Source organism: Neofelis nebulosa, chromosome 11 (assembly GCF_028018385.1).
Source record: "Neofelis nebulosa isolate mNeoNeb1 chromosome 11, mNeoNeb1.pri, whole genome shotgun sequence".
Lineage (NCBI taxonomy): Eukaryota > Metazoa > Chordata > Mammalia > Carnivora > Felidae > Neofelis > Neofelis nebulosa.
In genome coordinates this window covers 4,719,749-4,736,639 of record NC_080792.1, presented here as the reverse complement: position 1 = coordinate 4,736,639, position 16,891 = coordinate 4,719,749, and the positions used below count along the sequence as shown (strand labels likewise).

At 38.1% G+C, this 16,891-nt stretch overlaps 1 protein-coding gene across 1 annotated transcript in view; it reads left to right on the top strand.

Moving 5' to 3' along the window:
- C11H18orf63 (chromosome 11 C18orf63 homolog) overlaps window positions 1–16,406 on the top strand; it is a 33,272-nt gene extending 16,866 nt beyond the window's left edge. Inside the window, exons 11-14 of the mRNA XM_058691809.1 lie at window positions 969–1,152; window positions 10,588–11,613; window positions 11,803–11,892; window positions 13,215–16,406. Of these exons, the coding sequence (XP_058547792.1) occupies window positions 969–1,152; window positions 10,588–11,613; window positions 11,803–11,859 (1,267 nt within the window). The 3' untranslated portion in view covers window positions 11,860–11,892; window positions 13,215–16,406. The remainder of the gene's footprint in view (window positions 1–968; window positions 1,153–10,587; window positions 11,614–11,802; window positions 11,893–13,214) is intronic.
- The last annotated feature ends 485 nt before the right edge of the window (window positions 16,407–16,891 follow it).

Genomic DNA, 16,891 nt, shown 5'->3' with positions numbered 1-16,891 from the left:
TTCTCTTAAACGCCATTGCAACATTTTAGGCAACAAAAGGAACTTCAGAGTACCTAGAAAAATGTTTACATGATTGCTAGTAGACAGTAAATAATCCTAGAAAATAACCCTAGAATTCTCCTTAGTCAGGGGCTCCCTCCAGTGGCATTTTGGATATTACTGAAAGGGTGGAATTAAAAGAATTTGTCTTTTAACAGAGATTTTTCTTTTTGGAAGATTATTTCATCTCACAGGCAAAATTTAGAGGATCTCACTTGCACTTAATGCACCTGAATGATTTAAGAAAATGTCTTTCTTAACATTATTTTAAATTTAATAATGATTACATGTGTTCAGGTGAAACTCTTCAATTGTAATTGATACTGATTTCACATTCCTGTCTCTGTATTCCGACCTGCTAGAGTTTCAGACTGGAAGAAGGAAGAGCCATTATGTTCTCTTTCTGCATTCTACACTTCCTAACCCAAATCTTAATGTAAAATTGAGGCTGACAGAGATCAACTGCTCCCTTTCATTAGATGCAAAGACATTGTTCCAAGTCCTTAGAATATTTTTCATTAGAAAAGTAACCACTTTTCTCAAAGCTCTGCTTTTGGAGCTTGAATACAATCTGTATGTGTTGTTTCTCTGTACCGAATTTTTACGGCATATTGTTTATTATAAATACTTATTTTTGTAATCTATAAAGGTCATAGTGTCTTTGTTATAAATCATTTTTGGAATATCTTAGTCTGCCAGCTCTGTGATAAGGACACAATAAGCAGTCTGGAGTGTTAAAATAGAAGGAATCAAGATCCCTGTGATAAAACATACTTTTAGCTTTGGAAAATATGAAATAAGAAATGTATAAAATAGGATTTAGTTATGTGTGCCTTTTAACAGTTACTATTGTAATTACTTTTTAATTCCATAGAATTTGCTCTCTCTTAAGTACAAAAACTGTTCTATTATTCGTTAACATTGTTCAGATACCCTCTCAGCTGCATCAGAAGTCAGCCTATACAGTTCTTTCCAAGAGTAGATTTGGAAGGTGTGCTGCAAAGTTTCCTTTCAGATTTAAAATCTAAACTGCCTCATATATGTGGCTTTCCCATAAAGATGACAACGAAACCATGCTACTACACACAAGAACTAATGAAGCCTCATGTACAGGTAAGAGATTTCATATCCTACTGAGTTTTCCAAGACTTAGTATGCACCTATCTTACTTGGATCTCTTGCTCTCTGTGAGGGACTACCTAGCCCATTGTGCTAGAATTATTTTCTCTCAGGTCAGTGTTTCCCTAATGCTATTTGATGTGATTGTACTTGATCATTTGTCACTGACATTTATTGTTATTACTGTATTTAACATAGTAATATAGTAATAGTTGCTTACTGGTCTATTCTAATTTAGCATGAACTCCTGGAGGACAAATATCATATTCATTTTCTTATACCAAGTACCTGGTACAAAATAGATGTTCATTAAAAGTTTTTTTTTTTTTCAATAAATAAGTGATCTTATAGTTTGGAAACATTCGCCTCATACAAATCCAAGTTTACTTTGAATTGCCACTTCATTTGAGTCTGGTTGATGAAAAAAGCCTTTGTATAATTCTGTTTACAGAAATCGAATTAAATCAATAACGTTTTCATTGTAAGAGGACACGGGAAGTGAAATCTTGTGAAGAAGTACCAGCAATTAAGTAATACTGATGAAGAAAGTATTCTGGGCTATCTTTACACTCACCAGAATATGATTTCTTTGTCAACAGATAACAAAATTGAAAGGGAAGTTTTTGAGAAACAAATATAAGGAAACTTCATTAAAAAATTTCAACAATGATCTTTCTTATAAATGATAGTTGTGTTTTCATAAAAGGGAAAGAAGAAAGTTTGAACAATTTGAGTAGTCTGAATTGTAATATGAATTATATGAATATTTGTATTGTCTGCTTAATCTCTTTTCTTGGTTCACTGTGTCCTCTGTTTATTGTAGTTTCCACTGCTCCAATGATTTCAGGTTTCCCATGGCATTGACTTGCTGTGGCTCGTGGCATTCTTTCAGTTTTTGTTTCTATTGTCATTCTCTTGTAATCCTCAACTAACATTTGCCAGCGCTAGTACCTGATAGTCCCCATTTATCTTTTCAGACCAGGCTGCACTTTCTGTCCCTGGTGAGCATGGGGATTTGGTACCCTTGAGTCAGGGACACCTCAGGGACACCCCATGTAAATGGTGTGAAAACATGGCAGCCCATTTAGGTGTCAGGGCCAATAGCCAAGGCCATTTTTGAAGAAAAGAACGTCAGTGAACCAATTCCAACTGACATCCTTATGATAACGAATCGTAAGTTTTGCCCAGACGTAACATTTTTAGAAGTTTAGTTGCTGGCCAAGTCCATATCTGTGGAATTAAGAAGAAAATACGTCAATACATAATGCGTTTTTATTGGATATATTTATTGAATACTTAATTATTTCCATCCCATGTCTGTTTTAGAAATAGTGAATCTGGACAGTATACTTGTTCAGATTTGCTTTTTCAATGTAAAACAACACTTAATTGGAAACCCTGGTCTTTATATTCCTCTTGACAGTAAGAATTTATCATTCTCAGTTTTATTGAGCGCCTTCTGTGTGCCAGCTGCTTTTATGTGTATTATTTCATCTTAATCATAAAAACACAGTCTTGGAATAAAGAATTGTTTTCCAAGTTTTGCAGAAGAAACTGGAGCTCAGAGCATCCAAGTAATTTAACCAAAGCCACACAGTTAAATACATTGCAGAATTAGAACTGAAACCCCAAAGGCAGATTCTTAGTCACAAAACGGGGAAAAGTTTACATCTGTGGTTAAGAGCTCTGGCTCTAGGAACCCTTACTATGTGCATAAGCTTAGGCAAGTTATTTGATCTCCTTGTGCCTCAGTTGCCTTGTAAAACAAGGCATGGTAGTGGCGGTGATAATAACATTTGTTGCAAATTGGGCTCTCCAGGAAGCGGACTCTGGAGTCTAGTGCATGTGATGTTTACTGGGGCTGAACCTAGAACACTTGCAGAAAGTGAGGATGGAAGAACATGGGGTCAAGGGAGAAGGTCAAAGGCAAGGCAGGTAGCAGGTAGCCTTGGCCAACCTTCTGAGGAACTCGAAGGCTAAAACAGCTCATCATGGTGGTTTTTTATCATCCAAATAGCCAGACCTTTGTGCCCCCTCCTCCACCTGCCATTGGATTTGCACCACACGGGGACAGGCATGTCCTGTGATGAGGTAGGTTGGCCCATGCAGGGGCCAACTCCCAGGAGTGGGGGCAGCAGCCCTTCTGTGAAGGGGATCTGAGCAACCTGTCACCGTGTCCTTCACGGTACTTTGCGGTATTTTGTTTTTTGCTTTAGGATCAGATAATACCTAGAACTGTTCCTTGTACTCAGTGAGCTCTCAGTAAATGTTAGTTCCTGTTATTGCTACACCACATGTTAGCTCTAAGATTCAGGTAGTCTAAAATGCGGAAGTTTAAAAAATAGAAAATAGCGGTACCTAGGTGGCTCAGTCCCCATGTCGGTTAAGTGTCCGACTTTGCTTAGGTCATGATCTCACAGTTTATAGGTTTAGGCCCTGCCTTGGACTCTGTGCTGACAGCTCAGAGCCTGGACCCTGCTTTTGATTCTGTGTCTCCCTCTTTCCCAGCCCCTCCCCACGTCTGCAACTTTGTGTCTCTGTCTCTCAAAAATGAATAAACATTAAAAAAATTTTTTTTAATTTTTTTTAATGTTTATTTTTGAGAGAGAGAGAGAGAGAGAGAGAGAGAGAGTGAGCATGAGCAGGGGAGGGGCAGAGAGACAGGAAGACACAGAATCGGAAGCAGGCTCCAGGCTCCGAGCTGTCAGCACAGAGCCTGATATGGGGCTCGAACCCACGAACTGTGAGATCATGACCTGAGCTGAAGTCGGACACTCAACCGACTGAGCCACCCAGGCGCCCCTAAAAAAATTTTTTTAAGTAAAAAATAAATTGATCAGACTATTTGATAAAACTCAGCTGACTTTTTAAAACATTAAATTAACAGGAGTGCTTTACCAGACTAGATTTTTTTAATAAACTGATTGAAATTCTCAAAGATAGGTAAAAGAAATTACTATAACAAACTCTCATATGTCTAGCATCTAGCCCTTCTTTATCATATTTTTGGGTGGGGAGTAAACTGGAGTATTATTTTAAAAGAAACCCAAGATGTGGGACTTCTGGATGACTCAGTTAAGCATCCGACTTCAGCTCAGGTCATGATCTCACAGTTTGTGGGTTCAAGCTCTGCATCAGGCTCCATGCTGACGGGGTGGAGACTGCTTGGGACTCTCTCCCCCTCCCCAACTCACACTTTATCTCTCTCTCTCTCTCTCTCTCTCTCTCTCTCTCTCTCTCTTCTCCCCCTCTCCCTCTCCCTCTCCCTCTCTTTCTCTCTATCTCTTAAAATAAATAAATAAATAAACTTAAAAAAAAAAAAACCCAACATGTGTTGTTGTTTCATCTGTAAAGACTTTAGTATGCATTTCTATCTGACAGGAGCTTTTAAAAAATTATCCAATAATTCTTGGGGCGCCTGGGTGGCGCAGTCGGTTAAGCGTCCGACTTCAGCCAGGTCACGATCTCGCGGTCTGTGAGTTCGAGCCCCGCGTCAAGCTCTGGGCTGATGGCTCGGAGCCTGGAGCCTGTTTCTGATTCTGTGTCTCCCTCTCTCTCTGCCCCTCCCCGTTCATGCTCTGTCTCTCTCTGTCCCAAAAATAAATAAAAAACGTTGAAAAAAAAAAATTTAAAAAAAAAAAAAAATTATCCAATAATTCTTTAGTATCATGTAGTATCAGCCCATATTCCAATTCCCTATTAATCTCAAAGATTAATTTTAGAGGTTTTGTTTAAATCATAATCCAATCAAGGTCCACGTAATTTCATTTGGTTGTTATCTCTTAAGTCTCTTTTATTCTATAATATTCCAACCCCCTTCCCCACTTTCCTTTTATTTATGTCAGTTATTTGCTGGAAGAACTGGACCATTTGCCCTGGAGAATGTACCATATTCTGGAACTGACTGTTGCTTTCTTAGGTCATGTCATTTGAAGTTAACGTATTCTTCTAAACCTCGTATTTCCTACAAGCCTGTGGTTAGATCTAAGCTTAACTGAATTCTGGTTCAACTTCTTTTAAAATTTTTTTTAACTTACATCCAAATTAGTTAACCTATATTACAACAATGATTTCAGGAATAGATTCCTTAATGCCCCTTCCCATTTAAGCCCACCCCCACTCCCACAACCCCTCTGTTTGTTCTCCATATTTAAGAGTCTCTTATGTTTTGTCCCCCTCCCTGTTTTTATATTATTTTTGTTTCCCTTCCCTTATGTTCATCTGTTTTGTCTCTTAAAGCAAAATTAGTCAGAGAAAGACAAATATCATATGACTTCACTCATATGGTTCAACTTTAATCAAGAAACACTCAGGTGGTGTAGTACACAGAACCAGATTTTAGTAAAACACATTTGATCAGTCATTTCGGTCAGTCCTCAAGTTTCATTTAATCATGACCTTAATTCTAGGACTCCATTAAATGACATCTATTCATATCTAAATATAGGTTAAGGCTTTTGGTTTTCCTCTACACTTTATGTTAATGCATCAAGTTATATAAATTGTATGTAGAGTTCTAGAAGTTAAAAGTCAACTTAGCCACATTTGCCAGTGATACCTGGCAGAATAATGATAATAATGTAGTAAAGCATATGATTTTTGTTCAGCTATGACTTCATAAAGCTTTGGTTTTTGACCATTTAAGTATTTTAAGTTCTATGAATTATTTATGATCTCATCTGCTCTTTACATAGTACTTTTTTGTAGTCTTTTTATAAATTTTGAATATAAACCTAGAGGTTTCACCCTTTGGGCTATTTATTTTAGGAGTTGAAAGAATGAGGAAATAATACATTGACAAGCTAGGGGGCAAAACAAGTCCTTGGAAGTTATTTTCATCAGATGTATGTTCCTAACACAGGTGAAAACAAAACAGGGTGTGAATATAAGCATATTTCAGACACATATTCTATGTAAGTTTTATGTCAGAATACAAGTAATCTATTCTCATATGAATCTGCTTAGAACAAGTTTTTCTTTTGTAATCTCAAGTAGTAGGTATGTTGTTTAAAAGTTACTATAGTTTATGAAACCCAAGGGTCAAAAAATGGCTTAGTTCTTCAACCCTTTTTTCATCAAATGGAGATATATACATATTGAAACATTTTAAGATGACCCAGTCACTTCTGATAAAAGCTCTCTTTGAGGCAGAATTTCATTGAAATTTAAGAATTCTTATTTTCCTCATGGTAGTATCTATACAAGAAAAGGCTGTGTAGGCTGAGGACATTTGGTGTATTTGCTTAATATGGTCCATGAGAATGAATGCCCTAAGCTCTGTTTCTGGACACCTACAAAAATGATGCGTGGATACTTAACTTCTGCTAACTCTGCAACTAAAATAGCAAAGGCATTCATAATTGAACTTTCCAGCAGAAACTGCAGAAGTGTGGTTTTATCTCACTTCTTCCTTCCAAATAATGTATGATTGTGTCTGATTAGTTGATCCTAAATTGTATTCTGAACCCTAGCTGCAAAGGAGAAAATGTCCATTTTAGATTTCCAGGCACCGGTTTAGGAAGGAACACTAGACAGAGGATAGGATGGATGATGAACTTCAGTCCACCATACCCATCACACAGTCACAGCTGGGTAATGCAGGGGTGAGGGAGGCATTCACTTCTTGACCTAGATTGGTCTGATGTTTGTGGTCTCTGCTCATGAAGTATCTTGACGAAGATAGTGTGCAGGGTTTTCTCCTAGCTCCCTTGTACAGAGGGCCTTCAGAAGGACACATCACACCCTGTTATGGGTTGAATTGTGTCCTCCTTGCCCCATATTCATGTGTTGAAGTCCTAACCCCAGTATCTCAGGATTTTATCTTGTTCAAAATAGGATCACTGCAGATATAATTAGTTAAGATCAGGTCATATTGGAATAGAATGGGCCTCTAATCCAATATGACTGGTAATGTTATATAAAATAGAAATTTGGAGACAAATTTGGAGACAGGCACATGTACAGGGAGACCTCCATGTGAACATGAAGATGACCATCTACAAGTCAAGAGGAGAGGCTTGGAACAGATACTTTCTTCATGGCCCCAATCCTAACAACACCTTGATTTCAGACTTCTAGCCTCCTTAACTTTGAGTCAATACATTTCTGTTGCTTAAGCCACTCAGTCATGGTAGTGGCATCCCCATCCATAGGGACAGCATTGCTATCAAACTAATACAAACCCCTTTGTGACGCATGCTTTTTCATTCAAGGTAGCAATCTGCAGGGGTTATAAGCCAGCTCTTATTCCTTGGTCAGCCTCTGTATCCCTTCACTCAGGGTCATGAAACCTGTCTGGGTCTTTGGTGCCCTCTGAAAATTATGGGGAAGTAAAGTGTATCTTGCCCTACTGACATGGATAAGCCTCCAACTTGAGAAATATACAGACAAACAAGAAGTGAGCCCTCCTCATCTGTTTTTAGCATCAACTCAAACCTCACCCCAGATTTTTCTTAGAGTCTTCCCACTTCTCCCAAGAATAACCAGGGTAGGAGAATGAATATTGTTCTCCATGTAGACTTTGTGTTATGTCAACTTAAGTATGCTAGAAGTCTATTTTTCTGAATTCCTGTCTCTACGTAGTTCTGGCTTAGGGTAACATGTGATGAGAAAGGTGGAAGTGAAGCAAGAACCATATTTACACTTGGAATTTCCATCTCTGTGAGGCCTGTATGGCAACTCAGCCCCTTGGGGGATATCCTATGGCACCTTGTTGGTGTGGAGACATAATTGGGCCATGGTTCCTTCATCTCCCACCATATCTCCTCTTTAAGCCTCTCTAAAGCCTGCATCAGATTTTTGTGCAACTTCATTGCAAAGTGTACCAGTCCTTTGGTACTGTGACATTGGAGGCTTGAAGTCGGTAAGGGATGACATAGGTTCTGGCCAGAGACAGAATGCTTTTTGACATGGCCGTGAGATTGTCCATTCACATGCCCTTATGACCAATGACAACACTCAGGCTATTGCAGGGTGGAGTCTATGTTCCCTCCTCCTGGGTCTGGGCAGGACTGTGGCAGAGGTGATGCTGTGTGGCTTCCAAGGCTAGGTCAGGTAGAAACTGTCTCTCTCAGGACACTTGCTCTGGGATCTCAGGCAAAATGAGGGGCTGCTTGAAGTTAATCCAGTTTACAGCCAGGATCCACCATCACACGCAAATGAAGAAGTGACGCTAGCCCCAGGGTCATCTCACTGTAGCTCCATGAGAGACTCCAAACTAAGCCAAGTCAGCTCCCAGAATCATGAGAGAGAAGACAAGTATTGTTTTGAGCCACTAAGTTTTAGTGTGATTTATTCTGCCTAATCAATAAATGGATTGCTGTCTTACGTTTTCTTTGCCTATTTCCAATGCTTATCTCCAGTAGTGGAGAGAGGTAAGTCAGTTGCACTGGGTTTGCACATTATTTCTAGAAGTTTTTAAAATTTTTAAGTTGTGACTTTATGGGTTTTTGATGCCAGAGAGTGAGAAAAGAACTCCCATTCCATGTTTCAGATTATTGTCACACGTCACTTTTTTACAGACACTAGGACTCGATAGATACATATTTTAAAAGACTATAGGGGCACCTGGGTGGCTCAGTTGGTTGAGCTTCCAACTTTGGCTCAGGTCATTATCTCACATTCATGGGTTCGAGCCCTATGCCAGGCTCTGTGCTGACAGCTCAGAGCCTGGAGCCTGCTTTGGATTCTGTGTTTCCCTCTCTCTCTGCCCCTCCCCTGCTTGTGCTCTCTGTTTCTCAAAAAATAAAGTAAAATGTTTAAAAAAATAAAAGACTGAACACTTCCCATTAACAGGTGGCTAGATAAACAAAATGTGGGATTTCCATGCAGTGGAATATCATTCAGCCATAGAAAGAAAGGAAATTCTGACACCTGCTACAACACGGATGAACCTCGAAAACTTGCAGAGTGAAATAAGCCAGACATAAAAAAGTCATCAAATATTGTATGATTCCACTTATACAGGATACCTGGAGTGGGCAAATTCATAGAGAGAATAGAGGTTCCTAGGAGCTGCAAGGAGAGAGAACAGGAATTGCTGCCGAAGACCACACAGTTTCTGTTTGTAATGAAGAAAAAGTTGTGGAAACAGATAGTGGTGATGGTTACACACCTTAAGTTCAATGAAGAATGCACTCAGGGCCACTGAATTGTATACTTAAAAATGGTTAAAATGGTAAACTTTATGTTTTATCTATATTACCATAATTTCTTTAAAAAATTTTTTAATGTTTATTTTTGAGACAGAGAGAGACAGAGCGTGAATGGGGGAGGGTCAGAGAGAGAGAGAGACACAGAATCTGAAGCAGTCTCCAGGCTCTGAGCTGTCCGCACAGAGCCCGACGCGGGGCTCGAACTCACGGACCGTGAGATCATGACCTGAGCCGAAGTCGGACGTTTAACTGACTGAGCCGCCCAGGCGCCCCCATAATTTCTTTTAAAAGACTATAAATACTTGGCTCTCTTTGGGGTATCTGACAAGTCAGTCTGACAGATCCTTGTTGAGTTGCTACCAGGTACCAGCACTTTTTAGACAATGAAAATACAAATGATAGCCACTGCCCTACAGTCAAAATCCTACTAAAGGCCTGGTATAGATGCAGCCACCTCTTCCATTCATTTAATTTCTTGGAATAAGTATTTTGTAGTAACCGTGTGAAGGGTTTAAGAATGTGAAGTATAGGGGCACCTGCATGGCTCAGTCGGTTAAGCTCCAACTTCACTCAGGTCGTGATCTCACAGCTCATGAGTTTGAGTCCCGAGTCGGGCTCCGTGCTCACAGCTCAGAGCCTGGAGCCTGCTTTGGATTCTGTGTCTCCCTCTCTCACTCTGCACCTCCCCCGCTCATGCTCTGTCTCTGTCTCTTATTCATTAAAAAAACATTTTTTTTATAAAAGAATGTAAAGTATGTAAGAATAAATAAGTAATGGTTCCTACCCTCAAAGGGTGATGGAACATGCACGCTGAAAGTTACGAACACCACCTTTTACTGTTTTGTGTGTGTGTGTGTGTGTGTGTGTGTGTGTGTGTGTGTGCGCGCGCGCGCGCGCCTAATACTGATAGTAGAAACAAGGGAAGTTGAAAAGGAAAAAAGTGTACATAAGAAAGAAAGACATTCTGAGTGAGAACAGCGTGGACATACTTGGAGGGCAATGGGCAGCTAATTGTAGTTTTCATAGTCAATTTGTATAGAATGTAGAGCCTATCTTCATCTTAAAGTATCTTGAAAGGTTGGCATGTAAAAAAGGATGCAGACCATAAGAAGTGTACATGTTTCCTCAAGAAGGCTCATTTGTTTTTTTGTTTTTCTTTTCTATTTTATATATTGTAGTGTTATTTGGTATTCTTATTTTGATGATATTTTATATATTATTTCTTTTCCATTAACATTTTTACATTTAAAATTTTTCCTAATCTCTATCCTTTTAGGAAAACAAAGTCAAGGCGCCTAATCTGACCACTAAACAAGTGTTTAGGTCCTCTCTGACTCGGGCCCCTTGCACCAGACCTGTCCTGGCTCAGTGTCTTGTACCAGGTTCAGGAGCCATGAACCACAGGATGGAGCTTCCAGGCAGCCAGCTGAAGAAAACCTGGGTGTCCTCAGCACTGCATCTCCAGCAGCAGTCTGTTCAGAGCGGAAAAATATCCCCATCTGACAAGGCACCACAAGTACATTTGGAAGCACCAAAGCCCAACACAGGAAACCTTCAAGTTCAAGGCACAGACTTAAGCTCCCAGAATAATACTGCCCCTACATTCATACCAGTTTTCAAAAATCGATCCTTGCAGATGAGTAAAAAGATCTTAGAACCTGGCAACCTGAAAAGGGAACAGCATGTTGTTACAGAATCTAAATTCTTTTCACTTAAAACTAGTGTGATCCAAAATGACAAGCTGAATTTAGATCCAGCTATTAAAAAAAGATCTAATCATAACATTCAGATGAATGCTAGAAATTTAAATCAGAAGATTTCCAGACTTCTGCAAGGAAAAAATACTGAGTCCTGTGAAAATATGACAAAATATCCCTCTTCTAATGGAGAATCACCAACTGTGAGTTTAAATGAAAGTAAACACCTCTCTAATAGTTCAGTATCTCATATATCAAATAACAGTTTAGGTGCAATAAAAAGTGCAGTTGACTTCCAAGTGAATAGAAAAGAAAATTTAACAAGGAAATATATAACACAAATTTTGGGGAAAGGCCGCGAATCACTAAAAATGAAAAAACAACCATACATTTTTGAATCAGACACAGAAACAGAAGATCCCCAACTACTGCAGCCACAATCAATAAATCAGACTATAAAAGCTGATGTAAGTGACCACAAATTGATGATAAGCAAAACATCCCAGAGGACTAAAAGAAGATTGTGTCAAGAATCTTCAAAAGCTTCAAAGAGACCTCATTCCAATACTATCCATTATGGACAGTCCAGTTTTCCTAGGAGCAAGGTAAAAAAAAAATTTTTTTAATCTGGGGTATTTACCATATGGTGGGCCCCTAAAATCCCTAAATAAAGATTTAAGTGATTTGCCCAAGATCATCTAGAAACATAATGAGAAATAGAATATCTGCTCTAACACAACTGCAAGTATATACAGTTCATTTTCACCAAGTGTGATTCTTCAATCTGATTACAGATACATGATGGGGACAAATCAAAAGTTCAGAAATCTCTCATCATTCCTAAAACTTAGAACATGGATGTGAAGGAAGGACATGACTACCAGGTAACTTAGGTGACCTATTTTCCTTTATTTTTCATTACATTATCTGAACTGGAATTGCCACATTTAGGGATCTCCAACCTCTTGGTAAGAAGGAGCTACTTTTAAATTCTTTGAAGCTTTATAATCAACAAGGAAATAGGAAATGTTGGGAACAGTGCAGTCCGTTAATAAGGGCCATACACAGGGTCTGCTGCAAATCGTAAATGACCCCACAGAGGGATGAGGTGGATAGAGGTCCCACTGTGGCCGCTTCCCACTCTGCTCCATGGTCTTTGCAGACTAAGAGGTCATAGCAGTAGCAGATGGCCCAAAGATCCAAGATTCCACAACCACTGGAACATGTACCTTTGGGACTTTTACCCAAGATAATGTTAGTCGTTAAAATGTATGCCACAAAATTGCAGCGCTGGCTAAAGACAGACTTGAGATTTAACTGATAGTGCTGAGTCCAAGTCACCGAATTCAGAAAACCATGCATCTGGAAATTACATTTTATTCCATTCTGCCATCTGTTTTATTCTAAGAACAAACGTATTACTAAAATATCCACAAATACTTTTTTTGCACAGAACTGTTGGAATATTTTCAATTCAAATTCCTTATGAACAAAATAGAAAACACTTTCTTCTTCTATATATGCTATTTCTTTCTGTAATTAATAGAATCTCAGCCTGATTTCAATTAACCAAAAGGTACATAATTATATTCTTTTTTAAAAAAATCATGTAGTTCATGTAGTTTCTGACATCTTACATTTTAATACACTCAGTAGGTGGTTGAGGGAAAAAAGTGTGTTTGTTAAAATGCCTTAAATGTTTTCATTTTAAAAATAAATCTATTCCAGATTTCATAATTTTTTACAAGTATAGAACTTCCCCACTTTGAATTACTTAAGAACTAACATAATTTTTAAAACTTTTTTTAATGTTTACTTATTTTTGAAAGAGAGAGAGAGCATGAGCGGGCAAGGAGCAGAGAGAGAGGGAGACACAGAATCCAAAGCAGGCTCCAGGCTCTGAGCTGTCAGCACAGAGCCCGACGCGGGGCTCGAACTCACAAACCGTGAGATCATGACCTGAGCCAAAGTTGGATGCCTAACCGACTGAGCTACCCAGGCACCCCAAGACCTAAGATAATTTTTAAGTTAAAAAAAATCATTCCATCACCTAGAAATAATAGCATAATGAGAAAAACTACAGGATATCATTATAGAAAATAATTTCTGCCCAATATAAAGTTAATGTATACCTTGTAAAAAATTGAATAATACAAAACAGTTTCAAGAGAAAAGTTAAAAAATAATCTGTAATTCCTCTTTGCAGACATAACCCTCTGAATGTGGATGGACATTCACACACTCCTATGAACATGAAATCAGGTTCTGTGCACTGCTGTGGAACCTCCTTTATCACCTGACACTCATTATTCTCATGGGCACGTAGGATTCATTCTGTAGCATGGGGGTGTTACTACATTAACTGTCCCTACTGATTGACATTTAAGTTGTTTCCAACTTTTCACTGTGGTTACAATATTGTATAAACCATTTTGTAAAAGATAGACAAGTATAGAAATGTTTTTGTTAGTTGAAAATGTCTTTATTTTGCCCTTAACCATTTTTGTTGAAATTTCTTTGAATTTATTATTTTCATCATTGAAGATTTCAAGCTATACAAAGTACAGGTAATAGTGTAAAGAGCCTCTGGGGCACCTGGGTGACTGGGTCAGTTGAGTGTCCGACTCTTGATTTTGGCTCAGGTCATGATCCTAGGGTCGTGGGATCAAAACCCTGCGTTGGGCTTTGCACTGAGTGAGGAACCTGCTTAAGATTGTCTCTCGCTCGCTCTGTCCTTCTCTCCCACTCACGTGCTCTCTAAATAAATAAACAAATAAATAAGTTTTAAAAAATAGTATAAAAAGTAGTTATCACCCAGCTTCGATAATTATTATTTTGCCACTATATTTCACCTGTTTCTCGCAGATTCACTTTTCTTACTGAATTATTTTTTATGTTTATTTATTTATTTCGAGAGAGAGAGAGAGCAAGGGAGGGACAGGGAGAGAGAGGGAAAGAGTGAATCCTAAGCAGGCTCCGCACTGTCAGCGCAGAACCCAACACAGGAATCAGTCTCACAAACCATGAGATCTTGACCTGAGCTGAAATCAAGAGTCGGATGCCTACCTGAGTGAGCCACCCAGGTGTCTCTTTACTGTACTATTTTAAAACAGATTCAGTACGGCATAAAGTTCACCCATAAACACCTTGATACAGCTCTCTACCCGACGAGGGATAGCATAAAGAAAAAAATATGTGTACGTACTGTGAACCGTCTACAGTGTCTTCACTGACTCACTAAATTTTACTCTAGTCTAACATGCAAACTGACAGGAAGTCCTCAGTAAACATACGATCTATTTCACAGAAGAACTAGAGCCTTCAGTCAAACAACCAAAACACTGGCGTGAAGATTTATTTGTTCAGCTGTACGTGTGTGATCTGTGCCAGGCAGTGGGCTGAGCGCCGTGTCCCTGCAATCACAGAACTGCCATTGGCTGTGTAGTCTAGTCCCCAACCAACCCACCCTGGGCTCCTGGCAAAGATGTAGGAGCCTGAGAGTAAGGAAGCAAATGCAACAGTGACGTTTTGGTCCATGTTACAAAAATTACTGAGCGTATAAGAAATGAGGAACAGAAACAGAGCTTCTCACCTAATTAGTGTTTTTCTGGCTTTCAAACATTTGAGATGTTTAATTTACAAAATGTGATCCAATAGTTGTGGTAAGATATTTAAAAGAAATGAAAACCCTCACTAATATTGCACTAAAATAATTCTTCATTAAATTTAAAAAAATAAGCAGAGAACCAAGTATAACTTGAACTTTGATTTTTTAAAATGAGATTCACTATTTTTGCTCCTTCGCCAAACATTACAATTAAAGGCAAAAGCGAATACGAACTCTACTTGAAGACTGTAAATATAGTTCTTGCTCTTGGAATTGTGCCTGGCTAATTCATTTACTGTGTGTCTTTTACCATAAGCATGTCTTTTTTGCAGAGTCTGTTTTATAATATTATTTTACCGTTTTCATAGGGAAACACAACCTGGTTTAAAGCCCATTTTGAGTGTGCCTTGCTCATTCTAGAACTGGTATGGTAGATAACGAGTAGACCGCAGTAAGAAGTAGTATATCATTGTGTTTGTGAGGCTGTGCTGAAAATACCTGTTAATGAAAATACTATGAGTAAGGATATGTATTCGGTCACTCAGTCATCCACAGAATGTACTTTCTTGAAACCAGTCTTTCCCTCTGCTCCACACATTCCCCGCTGCCTTCCTGCCGCTCTCCTGCTGCTGTCCAGTCTTCATGCCTGAGGTAATAAAGACTTGTTTGATTCTAAGACTAAGTGGAATAATTAAAAAGATAAATCCACTGCTTAGTGTGTAGTATCTCCCAGTTCTTTATATAAATAATCTTGCTAGCTCCTCCTGCACTCCATTAGTGTCTAAAACTAATTTATAGGATACTATTTCATTTAGATAAATTTAACCTACATGACAAACCTGCTTGTGTTAGGATCAGCCTATTTTCTGGTGTAAAGTAGGTTTATTTTTGCTCTTACAATATTTATCCTAATGAAAACTTACCACAAAAATATATATGATATATATGTATATAACATATATATGTACAGATGATTTACTATAGAGATACTTGAACAGATTGATTGACTATTTACTATTCCATGTTCAGAGAAGAGGTCCCAGGGAGAATTACTGGCTCAGACTCCCTGAAGAAATTAATGAAGATTTTGTTTCATTTTAAAGATTATAATTTTGAAAGCCAGGATAATCCCAAACCTAATTAGGGAAAACTAAACTGTACTTCCTTGTTTAAATTTTGGTTTATATGCATCATGGCCACCACCCCCACCCTGCCCTCAAATCATTCTTCATATTCCAGCTGTGAGTTTTAGAACCATTACAATTTTAAATAATTTTGTGTTTGCCTATATACAGAAACTTAAAAGATTAGCCATTTCATTTAAAAACCTGTGGCAATATGCCAAACTAATGCTAAGGAATCATCTTCATAGAAATGTAAACATCCTTTCTTGAACGATTTATAGTTTAAATTTCACAGTATTTTTTGCTTACTATATTTGAATTTTTTCTGTTTATATTTTTTATTATATATTTCTGAAATTATACATTATTATATATCATTTTATTTGTATTTGCTTACCATAGCAAATAGGTAAAAAATACGGGTTTGTCAATGATTATTAACCAGTTCGTGAACCAGTTTTGCTCTCTTTTTCAAATTGCACATCATCAGGTGTTATGACGGAACTGACAATATATTGATAGTTATTGATACTTAGCAATGGTTAGTATTTATAAATGTTTAAAGATGTCACGGTCATTTATTGGTGCTTAAAATGTCCATTGTTGTTGTATCCTACGTAGTGTCTTAGTTAAAATAAGAAAATAAAGGTATTCAAATAGGCGTATTTTCCATGTGTTGGAGTGACTGCATATAGGAATGGAAAGACTTGGATAAATTCCAAACTATTTTACATTTATGGTTTCCTTTCTTCACATGTATTTGCTACCACATCCATGTAAACTAGTTAGGTCATCACCACTTCACAGAAGTTTCATTCTCAAAAGTTCTTCATCATTTCATTCAATAGATATTTATTTAGTATCTGCTATGTGCCAAGCACTATTGTAGATGCTTGGGATATATCCATGAACACTGACCTTGGGATATATCAGTGACCACTGAGAGAGATAGATGATAAACATGACAAATAAATAATGTAATGTATTAGAAAGTGACCAGTATATGAAAAATAGAGAAAATTAAAGGATATGGTTAAGGTAGGCTTCCTTGAGCAAAGATGTGAATGAGGTGAACTCTCCAGGCTGTTATGTTCAAGAGACATCAGGGAGCCCGGAGTGGCTAGAGTAAAAAGAGCCAGATGGGGGAGACCA